General features: G+C 54.6%; 1 protein-coding gene across 1 annotated transcript; it reads right to left on the bottom strand.

Annotated features, from left to right (window-relative positions):
- Positions 1-3,659: 3,659 nt before the first annotated feature.
- Positions 3,660-5,486, bottom strand: LOC115351666 (cytochrome P450 1B1-like). The gene has a single exon (XM_041129216.1). The coding sequence runs from the start codon at positions 5,407-5,409 to the stop codon at positions 3,859-3,861; it is 1,551 nt and encodes a 516-aa protein (XP_040985150.1). The 5' UTR covers positions 5,410-5,486; the 3' UTR covers positions 3,660-3,858.
- Between the last annotated feature and the right edge of the window lie 5,703 nt (positions 5,487-11,189).

The following is an 11,189-nucleotide window of genomic DNA, read 5'->3' as shown; positions in this document are numbered from 1 at the left end:
GGCTTTGAAAGCAGACAAATTCCGTTATGTAGTTGGTTTCCAATAAAAAGAGCATACCAGAGCTGTGACCATCTCTCCTATGTGCTGGGAAACTTCTGACTCGGAACAGGAATGTCAACATCCCTTCCTCCTAGGAATGGGACAGTCATTCCGACTCCCACCCCGGCTTATTTCTGCTAAACCCAGCTTTTTTTGGTTCAATGACACTTGTAATTCCTTGGAAATTCCCTGGCAAAATCTGACCTGCACAGACTCTGCTTGGTTTGAGAGACAACCTGAAGCGGGAGGGTTGCAAGCAATGGCCTTGCTGTCTTGTTTTTACAGCAATTCTTGCTGCTACATGACTAACCGCCAGGTGATGTGAAGGAGCAGTCGCTGTTCTATTCGGAGTTATTTAGCATAAGTGCACTGCAAAGTCTCCTGAATATGGTTAATAAACTGTTGGGTTCTTTTCAGCAGAAAACACTGATAGAATTAAAATTTACGTAGGTTGACTTGGCTAATATTTGAGTATTGTATGCAAAGCAAATAGTAAAATTGGAGAAAAAGCTGACCTTAGGGAAATGTTTTCACTGTGAAGGGGAAATTGAGGTCAAAAGGCAGTGGGGGAAGAGAGTGGGCAATAACATTGAACAATTAACTGCTTGCTATAGACCTGCCGTGCTTCTGGTTTTGCACATACAGGCAGCCACGGCAGTATTGGGCGTGAAAACATGATCTCGGTAACTTCAGTAGCCAGACATTTAGTTCTCTTCATAAAATGTATTTAATTTTTGCTTTCTCCAAAGTAGAAATCTGAGAAGGGCTCAAGACCCTGAAGGCAGACGAGATAATACAGGATTGTCCCCTGTCTCTGCAGAGTCCCATATATATAACAAAAGTCAGCTTCTTACAGACTGGCCTGATGTCAGCTTGACTGCGACGTAGAAGTTAAAGACCTTTTGGATCAGGTTTTAATAATTAAGATGTTTATGAAAAGCAGAAGAGGCTCTGAGATTTGTCTAGGCTCCCTGTGCTGGGTTGCTTACATACCTGCAGTGAATTGTTTTGAAGGCAAGATTAATAATGGGCTGATTGCTTTTCTTCTTAGTAAAAGGCTTAGTTCTGCAGCCAGGTCTCTTGTGTGTCTTTTGCTTAATAATAGAGAGCATGTTCCAGCATTTTGGTGGCTCGGAAGCTGGGGTGGGAGCGGTGCGGTACGGTACCTGCCTGCGTGCAAAGACGGCTGTTGTCGCGGACGAGGAGCGGGAATGAGTTTGGACGCAGGGGACTGTAAATACACAATGAGTTTCCCAGCATCCCGCTTCCATGTTAAAAAAAAATAAAAAAAACATATTTCCTGGCAGCGGCTCTCCTTAAACATGAGAAATGAGGTGGTCAAAGTATTGCAAAATCATTCAAGTAAGTGCTGGAAGCGGGTTCCTCCCCCGCCGGGGAAAGAAGAGCTGCGGTCGTACGCTTTGCACGCCGCTGCCGTGACCTGCGTGGCAGCATTTCGGTGCCGCAGCAAACGCGTACACCTAAATCTTCACGATCTGGGCTGGAAGAGCCCCAACTTTAAATGCCTTATGGGTCGGTAGGAACTGGAGGTAGGGAGGCAAGCCGGCCGGGGAAGCAGAGCGGGATGCTCCCGGGGCCGTTGAACTGTGCTGCGCGCCGGGCGGGCGGCACCACGGGCAATGCCGTAGCGTGGGGCGAAGCCCGGGAGCGAGTCACAGTGGGGCTCTTCGTCCAGCCCAGCGCCTTTGCCTCCTCCTTGGCCTTCGTTAATGTAAAGAGCAGAGGGATGTTCAGTTTTAATGACAGAGGATGGCCTGCACGCCGTGTTCCCGTGTCAGGTGCTGGCAGGTAGAGAATAATATAAAGCCAAGGAAAAACCAAGGGATATTTATCAGCGTCTGACAGTATTCCTGATGAGCAGCAGCAACCTCATCTGGTTTTTTGGTGGGTGGGGGCCAAGAAGGGGGAGCAAAACACGCTCAACGTGCAAGTGGGTTTACACAGAGCCTTAGGGATCTGAATCTCGTCTTGTTTCGACTCAAACGGCTGCTGCTGCCTTCACTTCGTGCCGGTTCCCGTGGGGTTATGGTGAGCCTGTTGCTTCTGTTGACCATGGGTGTTGTGGTTGTACCGGTGCCACTGGTAGTGCTGCGGTGTGAGATGGCCTTGAACGTGTCCCTGTGCTCTGAGATGGCTTAAAGAGGAGGGCTGAGGCCCCGGGGCTGTTCCCATGTTCATTCTCTGGTTTAGTCTACCCATAAAATAAGGTTGAACAAATAACCAGCCTGCGGTCCCGGGCAGGAAGGCTGGCCACCGGGCAAGGAGCGCAGGAGCCTGCGATGTCGGCATCTCCAGCACGTGCTGCTGTTGGGCAGAGGGTCTCCAGCTGGACCACAAAAGCTGGAGACGACCATTGGTGGCAAAACTCCGAGCAGGCAGGATATGATGCCAAGATAACTACTGGTTTCTGTCTTAGGACATCTCAAGGGATGTTTTCACAGACACGTGTCTAAAGAGGAGGAGAAAACTTGTACTTCCTTTCAAACCTTGGTACCACGGAGCTGTTGCTGACACTGACTTGTTCACGCTCAGCGATTTTAATGGCCTACAGAGGCAGCTGTGGCATACCCAGGGGACACCGCGGCGGCACTGGGAACCCAACAGTCCTGATGCTCATGACCAGGACTTCATTTCTGTGCTATACTTCAGGGGAGTTTCAAATCCTACCCCTGCTCTTCATGTTCTGGGTAAGGATTTATGTCATGCATTTGCACCATTAGTAACACATGAAGAGCTGGCAAGTGGGTATTAAGGTATGCCGTAGCAGAAAACACTACTGGGGCAGTGTTTCAATGGGTGAAATGAAAATGAAGTCAAGAGGTGAAAGGCAGCTGCAACCAGAACAACTGACTCTGAGTTGTTATGGGAAATCCCAGTGGGATTTTTAGGACCAGCATTTTCCTGATGAGAGCGAACACCAGCACAGGCAGGTGGAAAATTATTTCTGCCACCTTCCCCCTCCAAAAGACATAAATCCAGCCTTACGCATTGGTAAAGCCTCTGAAGGAGGTAAATTGCCTGTTGGTAAATTATTGTCATTAGGAGGGGATTTGTGCCATCCTCTGAAGCTCCTCGGGGTGGCCACAGGCTGCTGGCACTGAGATAAGCATGGTTTTAGCTTGTGTGGCTGTTTCTGTCCTACCTTTTGGGGGCAAGGGGGTGAGAAAGCCCCCCCCCCCGCCTCCGCCAAAACCTTCCTGAACCTCCTTTCACACCCAAACCGGAGCAGGGAGACTTGCTCACGGCTTCAAACTGATGGGGCCATCCTCCCACTCCCCAGCAGCTGGTCCTTAAACTCTTCTTAAGCTCCATCAACAAGACACCCTCCCCCCCCCCCACTCAGCCTCCCTGAGCTCCCGCGTGGCTTTCCTTGATGTTGGGAATTGCATCCCCGCCCCCGCAAACATCCTCCTCCAGCTTTCTGGTGAAGCAAATTACTCCTTGCTGCACCCTGGGGCGAAGCGGGGGTCCGGTCCTTGTGGGGAGGTCCCTGTGGGGAGGTGGGTTTGGACCTCTTTGGGGGTGGGAAGGCTCAGGGGGGGTGCAGGACGGGGGCTCAGATGTGAACGATGCTTCCAGCCACCACCCTCCTGGAGAAAAGGAGCGGAGCCAGGTCCTGTGTCAAAGGCGTTTATTGCTGCGGGGACTCGCTGCAAACAGGGACGGGGATGCGCTGCGGCAAGATCCACCTGCGGGCAAAGCAGGATCCGTCCCGTCCCTCCCGCCCCGGCCCTGCCAGCTCCAAACCAAGGTGGGGTGCAGCAGAGATGGGACCCGCCACCCACCCGCGGCAGACGCTCAGGACTGGATGAGCATGGGCTGCCTCTGCCGCACGGTGACGGTGAAGGGCCGCGGCTTCAGCGCCAGCCCGTGGATGCAGTCCATGGTGAGGTCCTCCGCCGGGTTGGCGTGGAAGGAGCACTGGTGGAGGAGGATGGCAGTGAAGAGGAAGAGCTGAAGCTTGGAGAGCTGGTCGCCGATGCAGCGCCGCTGGCCGGCTGAGAAGATCATGACGCTGCCGGCTCGGTCGCGGTCCAGGCGCTGCTGCGCGTCCAAGAAGCGCGCGGGGTCGAAGCGTTGCGGGTCGGGCCACTTGCCGCAGTCGTGGTTGACGGACCACTGGTTGATGAAGACCACGGTGCCCTTGGGGATGTGGAAGCCCTCGAGCTCCACGTCGTCCGTGGTAGCGTGCGGGATGGTGATGGGCACGAAGCTGGTGTAGCGCAGCGTCTCGTAGATGAAGGCCTCCAGGAGGGGCAGGTGGGGCCGATCCTCGGCCATGGGCAACCGGGAGCGTCCCACCACCCGGTCCAGCTCGGCCTGGAGGTCCCGTTGGAGCCGCGGGTGCTTCAGCAGCAGCAGGAGGACCCACGAGAGCGCCGTGGACGTGGTGTCCTGTCCCGCGCCAAAGATGTCGGTCATGGCGCCCTCCACGTCCTCGGGTCCCAGCCCCTCAGGGGGCCTCTCGCTGTGCTCGACGGCAGCGATCATGACGTCGCTGACGTCGCGGAGGGCGCGCGGGTCGAAGGTCTGGCGGTGCTGCGCCACCTTGGCGCGCACGAAGCCGTGCAGCTCCCGGTTGAGGGCTTGGAAGTCGCGGAAGACGCGGCGCACGGGGTTGGGGAAGCGCAGGAGCCAGGGCAGCACGTCCACCACGCTGCCCGCCCCCACCGTCTGCCCGAAGCGGTCGTTACGGCCCAGCAGCGCCGCGAACTCGCCGTCGGCGTGGCCGTAGCGGCGGCCGAAGCAGAGGGCGCAGAGGACGTTGGCGTTGGCCACCACCAAGAGCGGGGAGGGCTCGAAGTAGGCGCCGCCCCGGCTGCGCCGCAGGAAGAGCCGGACGAGGTCCCCCGCCTCGGCCGCCACGTGCCGCTCCACCTCGGCCGCCGTCGAGCGGGCGCGCAGGGCGGCGTGGGCCAGGCGCCGGCGAGCCCTCCAACGGGGCGAGCAGGACCCGAAAGCCACGCTACGCCCTCCGGACACCAGCTCGAAGGACGGGAAATCCGGCCGACCGGCGAAACGGGCGCCCGAGCCCACCAAGGCCCGCCGGATGACCGCCTCGCCGTTGAGCACCACCGCCCGCCGCCGTCCCAGCCGCAGCTGGAAGACGGCCCCGTACCGCCGCTCCAGCCGCCCGAAAGCCAAGTGGGGCAGGCGGCCCAGCTGCAGCGCGTTGCCCACCAACGGCCAAGCGAAGGGGCCCGGGGGGCTCCTCTTGCCCGAAGAGCCCCCCCGGCTCCCGGCTCGCCGGCGGGCCCCGGCCAGCAGCAGCAGCAGCAGCAGGAGGAAGAGGAGGGCACCGAGCGCCGGCGCCGCGGCCGCCCCGTCGGGGCTCCCCGCCGCGCTCATGGCCGCGGCCGCTCTGCCCGGGGGCCGCCGCTCGGAGCCGCTTTATAGCCGCCTCCGAAGGGGCGGGGGGGCGGGGGGGGGGGGAGGACGAGCCGCTCCCCTCCCCCGGAGCGGCCCCGGCCGCCCCCAGCTCCGGAGGGGGACGGGCAGAGCCCGCCCGGTGCTGGGGAGGGGGGGATGCGGTCCCCGACGGGGCGCACGCAGCCGGGCAGAGCCGCGGGGATGGGGGGGGGGGGGGGGGGGGGGGGGGAGAAAAACGGAGGAGGGGGTGTGGAAAAGCGGGCTGTGCTGGGGGTCTCTGCCCGGCTGCGAGCTCCGCTGTGGAAACGTGGAGAGGTAATCGGCAACCAAAATGTATCGGGAAGCGGGGAATGTGTATAATGCCCTATTCCCCCCCCCCCAAAAAAAAATAATAGGGCTGCCGCCCTCCCCAAACACACCAGGGCAATAATAGGGCGGGGATGCTCCATGTCCCATCTCCCCACCAAGCGCTTTCCCCTCTTTTCCCTTTCCCCACGCAGGGCTGCAGAGGGCCCCTCGGCACTTGCGGTTTTTGAGAGCCTGGCCCCACGCTGCGGCTTTTCGGTGGAATTTGGGCTCCGGGCGGGTTTTTGTGAATCTGACGCTGGATGTCGACCGATCCTGACCGGCCCTTGGTCCTGAACGTCGCCGCGTCCTGAGCATCGCCTGGGCCTGCGCATCAGAGGTGAGGCTGCGGGTACTGGCCGGGACGGGGTGCGGGGACGCATGAGCACATTTCAGGTTTGCTGCGTTACTGGCCGGCCCAAAATTTCCCGGTCCCCTTTTCTCCTGCCTGTGAAGCAGTCACCCCTGCATGCGACTGTCAAACAGCTGGATAGAAATGCCTGAGAAGTGATAAAAAGAGGGTTATTTTCATTAGGAGAAGTGGCATTTTTCTCACGCATCCCCCTTCACACGCGCTGCTCAGTGACGTCCCCCGGGATGCTGAAGAAGAAGGTCCCACCGAGACAATAGCGAACAAACATGGTGCTGCGGGGATTTCTGCGCTCGCTGTCACACCGGGGACGCGTCGCCTTCTTGCCGAAGCTCTGCCGCCCGCCTCCCACCTCCAGAAGCTGCTCCGGCTTCGGCTGGGCTGTCTGCAGGTGGGGAGCCGCAGTCCCTGGCAGAGCCCCCCATCGCACCCGCTCAGGGCTTGTAGGATGGAGTAAAGCTGGGTGCTGGCGATGCCCCTGAAAGAAAGACTGGATTTCTTCTAAAAAAAAAAGGGATGCTGGTATCGGTGGGAACAAAAAAAAAGAGAGAGAAGAGTGTATGCGGTCTGGTAAAACAGCCATAGCATTTACGTGGCTGTCTGGTGGTCCTCCAGACTTGCTGCTCCCCACCTCAGTTAGAGTGAGTGTGGCTGACAAGCAGCTTTCCCAGGTTTGATGCCAACAGGGATTCCGGGTGGGTGCCGTCGCTGTCGCCATCCCCGTGCCGCAGGTCCTGCGATGGGCGAACACCAGGGATCACACGTGGTTTAGCTGGAGCGTGGCCGTGGAGGTGTAACTCATTCTCACGTGCTCGTGTTCCTGGAGGAGCCGTGAGCCAAACCCCACACCCCTGCAGCGTCCAGAGATGGACGGAGAATCAAAAAGTGTGCCGGTCCACGGCGAGCGAAGCCAGCGGGCAAAGCCTAGGTCTTCCCGTGAGAGGAGCCTTTAGAGAGTTATTGCAGCATTAGGATTACGCAGCAGTGCGTTTTTGTTGTTCCAGGAGGGATTTTGTACTTGCCGCATTTTCCTGTGGAAACTGGGATTTCTGTAGGTTGCATGAGAGCTCAGTGCTGGGGAACGGACATTTTCCTGGTGGATCCCAAGGGAGCGGCAACGCGAAATCAAATCTTAGGCACCTGCAAGCTAAAGTGCATCAGTGTAGGGGCGAAGTGTACAGCCGAGCATCCCAAGTGGCCGCACCGGCAGGGAGACGGCACGGTCCGCAGCATCCCAAGTGCCAGTGCTGGAGTGAGGAGAGGAGCGTGCCCCCTCCTTCCCTCCGGCAGCTTTTCTACAGCCTCGAGATTTATGGCTCAGCCGTGGAGCTCACGTGCAGTTTTACCCGTTGTAACGCTACAGCCATTGTCACGCCTGTTATCAAGTCTCATTTTTCAGGAATTAAACTTCACATCACGTAAAGTTTCTGCTGGACTGGGGAAGCCAGCACCGACTGCAAGGGAAAAACCATCCCAGGGAAAAAACAGCATTTATTTCCTCATAGTTATAGGCGTGCAAAACAATGATGCTTGATTGGATTAAGCTGCAATTTTTGGGTTCCTATAAGACGAAACTTTGTTTTCCGGCATACAACATTGCATGAGGTTAGCCTGTAATTCCCGATGGCATTTCCTTCTATTTAAAACACTGAAGTCAGTAATTTTTGCGATCTACCTGGTGCATGTGTGTGCTGGCTTTGGGGAGGTTTCTCGGTGGCTCTGGCTGGATGCTCTGGGGAAGGTCGAGGGCTCCGGGTGCTGCAAAGGCTTCGTTTTAAAAGTATGTTGGTCACAGCAAAGTAGCAAATCCTATTTGCTTGGGTGCAGGAAAATTAATTCTGCATGAATAATGTGAAATGGGAAATTTTCTCAGCCATTTCCCACGCTGGTCACCCCAAAAACTAGTGTCTTGGGATCGTTCGTTGCTCCCCCCTGGCTCTTCGGCACTGTCTCCAGCCAACAGGTTCCTAAAGCAGCGTGTGCGGGTGAGCAGCCATGCCATGCTCGGGGGGGGCCAGGGCAGCCCCGAAGGCTCCCCTCGCTGCCGAGCGGGGAAATGGAGCCGCGGTTTTCACACCTATCTGTGGTGCTGGGCCAGAGACAGAAAATAAAAATAATAAAAGCAATAATAACAACAACAACAACGATGATGATGATGATAATAATGATAATAATAATAAACAACTTGCATAGAGTGCTACCATAACCATTTTCAGACTAACTCTGCTGCCGCAGTGATCATTGCAGCCCATGCCATCTCTCCCCAAACAGCCTTTTTTCATGGCAATTCAGCAGGTTTGGGGTTTTTTTTTAAGTTCTGCTTTTTTTTGCTCTATTTTCCTAAAAGCTCCCGAGAGGAAGAACAGTTGGTCCCATGGCCAAACGCTGCTGCTGGGCCAGGGCACGTGCGAGCGGCAAAGGAGGTTTTTGCTGCCGGGGGGGTCTGGAGGGGAGGGGCACGGCTGGGTACCATCCCGGTGAAGATGCCGGGCAGGCGGCGGGATGCTGGCAGCAGCGGCATCGGGGTGTTCACGTCTCGGGGGGGGTTCCAGCCGACGTGCGGGGGCTCAGCCTCCGTGGCTGGGGCTGAACTGGGATCTGCCCTTCGAGTCCCGTCCTCGCCTCGGGGGTCTTCACCTGCATCCCGGGCCAGGCGGGGATGGAGCATCACTGGGCACGTAGAGAAGAAAATTAAGAGGGGAGGGGAAAAAAAAAAATCCCACACCATGGGAAAACGGGGAATGGCTGCTTGATGCAACTGCGGTGGTTTTGGCTCCTTAGTCCTCTGTTTTGGGTTATTCTTCTTTTTTTTGGGTGGGCAGAGGAAGGCGAGGAAGCAGATGGGAATTTCCAGTGCCTGGAGGCTGAGAGGCAGCAGCAGAAAAGCTTTTCCCAGCAGGATTCCCAGGCTGCATTAAAACAGTTTAAAATGTCAGCTAAATCAATCCAGGTTGAAAACTCTGGGGTTTGGTAAGCGCCTAGTCTTTACAACATCAGAAATGTATAATCAGGCTATGGAAATTAAGGTGTTGATCATTAATTAAGCTATTCATAAATAATTAAGCTATTAATAATTAAGCTATTTGAAAAGGAAAAACCAGTCTCTCCCGCAGAGGTGGTTTCTTTTCCCTGTTTGGGGTTCAGGGGGTGGAGAACGGCTCCCGCTTGCCCCCCCCCCCCCGGCCCGGGACACATGTTGGGCTGCGCAGGGTTAAATTGAAATGCTGTCCTGGGGAGGGGAGGGAGGGCAAGGGGATTTGGGGGCTCTTGTAGGGCTCGTCCAGCTTCATGTCTCCCATTTCATTTGGAAAACTTTTAGTTTGTTACATATTTATGTGTTTATATAAAATGTAGTTTTAATGTCTTTAGAGAGATAGCGAAATCATTGAGCAGATGTGCAACAGGTAGTCTGAAAATGGTTATGGGATAACTCTGTACAACGATATATATATGGATTTGGGTTTTTTCATCTCTGGCCCAGCACTGGAGATATTGGTTTGTAAACCACTGCTCCATTTCCCTGCTTGGCAGCGAGGGGAACCTTTGGGGCTGCCCCAGCCTCGCTACCCACAGCCTGCTCACCTGCACAACTATTTATGTATAAATATATAAATGTATAAATATATAATTACATAAATATTTAAATACAGAAATATATAAATACAGAAATGTATACATAAATATAAATATACAGATACATAAATATAAATACATAAAAATATAAACATATAAATATAAATTTAAAAAAATCTGAGCATGCTGGAGGAATTTTGATGTGGGGAGGCAGAAATATTGCTGAGTGCTGCTGCTTCCCTGGGGCAGGGGGACCAACCTGTTGTGCTGTTTGCTGGGGAATATTCCTCTTTTCAGCGCCGTCCAGGCGAGCCAGAGTCGCTGTTATGGCAGCAAAAGCCTCAGGTTTGGGTCTGGCAGCATTGAGCGGTGGGGGGGAGGGCAAGGCGGCAGCAAATCCTGCAATTAGTCCTTAAAACTTCTTGCTCTGAAATGAAATGAAACACATCTCCAATGCGGGTGGTTTTTAAATCCTGACCCTGAGCGGGTGTAGGAAATCTGTAGGGAGAATGGGAGGAAACTGTCGGCTCCAGCAAAGCTGACCCTGAGGAGGAAAATGGCGACCCCAAAAAAAGGTGGACATGGAATCAGAATGCTTTTCACTTGGAATGGCCTGTGGGGTGACAAGCAAGAGACTAAGGATAATAATTATTTCATTAATTATTAATATGAGAGTACAGATAATAATAATCGACCTCTAATAATCTTGATTTTTAAAATTATTTTATTTTATTTTAGACTTTATATTTTATTTTATTTTATATTTTATTTTATTGACTTAATTTTTTTTAATTTGTTTTTTGATTTTTGGGGGGTTTTATAGGTTAAAATTGTCAATGGACACGAGAGATGATGCATTTTTTTCCAAAGGGATGCACGTGATAAACTCAGCCCAAGTAACCAAGAGTCCCACATCACTCTAAATGTATTTGAAATCTTTATTCCAGCATAGTCAGTGAATTCTTTTTAAGAAGACCAAAAATGTAAGTAAGTGATGTTTTTTGTCAGGACTTGTCACCAATATTGCAAAAGCCTCGGGGCAATGTGCCGTCCCGGCAGCCCATGGGCAGTGCTGCAAGTAAGGGCTCTGGGGGACAAAACCTGGGCTCCTGCTGCTTGAAAATCTTATTTGCAGGGAAAAAAAACCCAGGGATTGGGCATATGCTGACGGGCTGAAGCCCGAGGGGGTGTTAAATACGATGGCTTCGAGCACCCTGCCGCGGGGTGAGGCTGTGGGAGGCTGCGCTGGTATCAGCCCCGGCCAAAAAAAAAAAATAAGCTATTGGGCTGGAGGGCCCTTTGCTCAGCTGCAGTGACTCCTACGTGGTCTGGGGGTGTCCGAGATGTCTGCTGGGGGGTGGCGAGGGCTCGGCTCGGCCCCGTCTCCCGCGGGGGTACCAGGGCAGGTACCGGGGGTACGTGGGCTCTAGGGTTGGGGTTTGGACACCTCTTCTGGTGTCTGGGGTGGCTG

Source organism: Aquila chrysaetos, chromosome 16 (assembly GCF_900496995.4).
Source record: "Aquila chrysaetos chrysaetos chromosome 16, bAquChr1.4, whole genome shotgun sequence".
Lineage (NCBI taxonomy): Eukaryota > Metazoa > Chordata > Aves > Accipitriformes > Accipitridae > Aquila > Aquila chrysaetos.
Note: the sequence above shows the minus strand (reverse complement) of the source record. Positions and strands in the feature narration are given on the sequence as shown.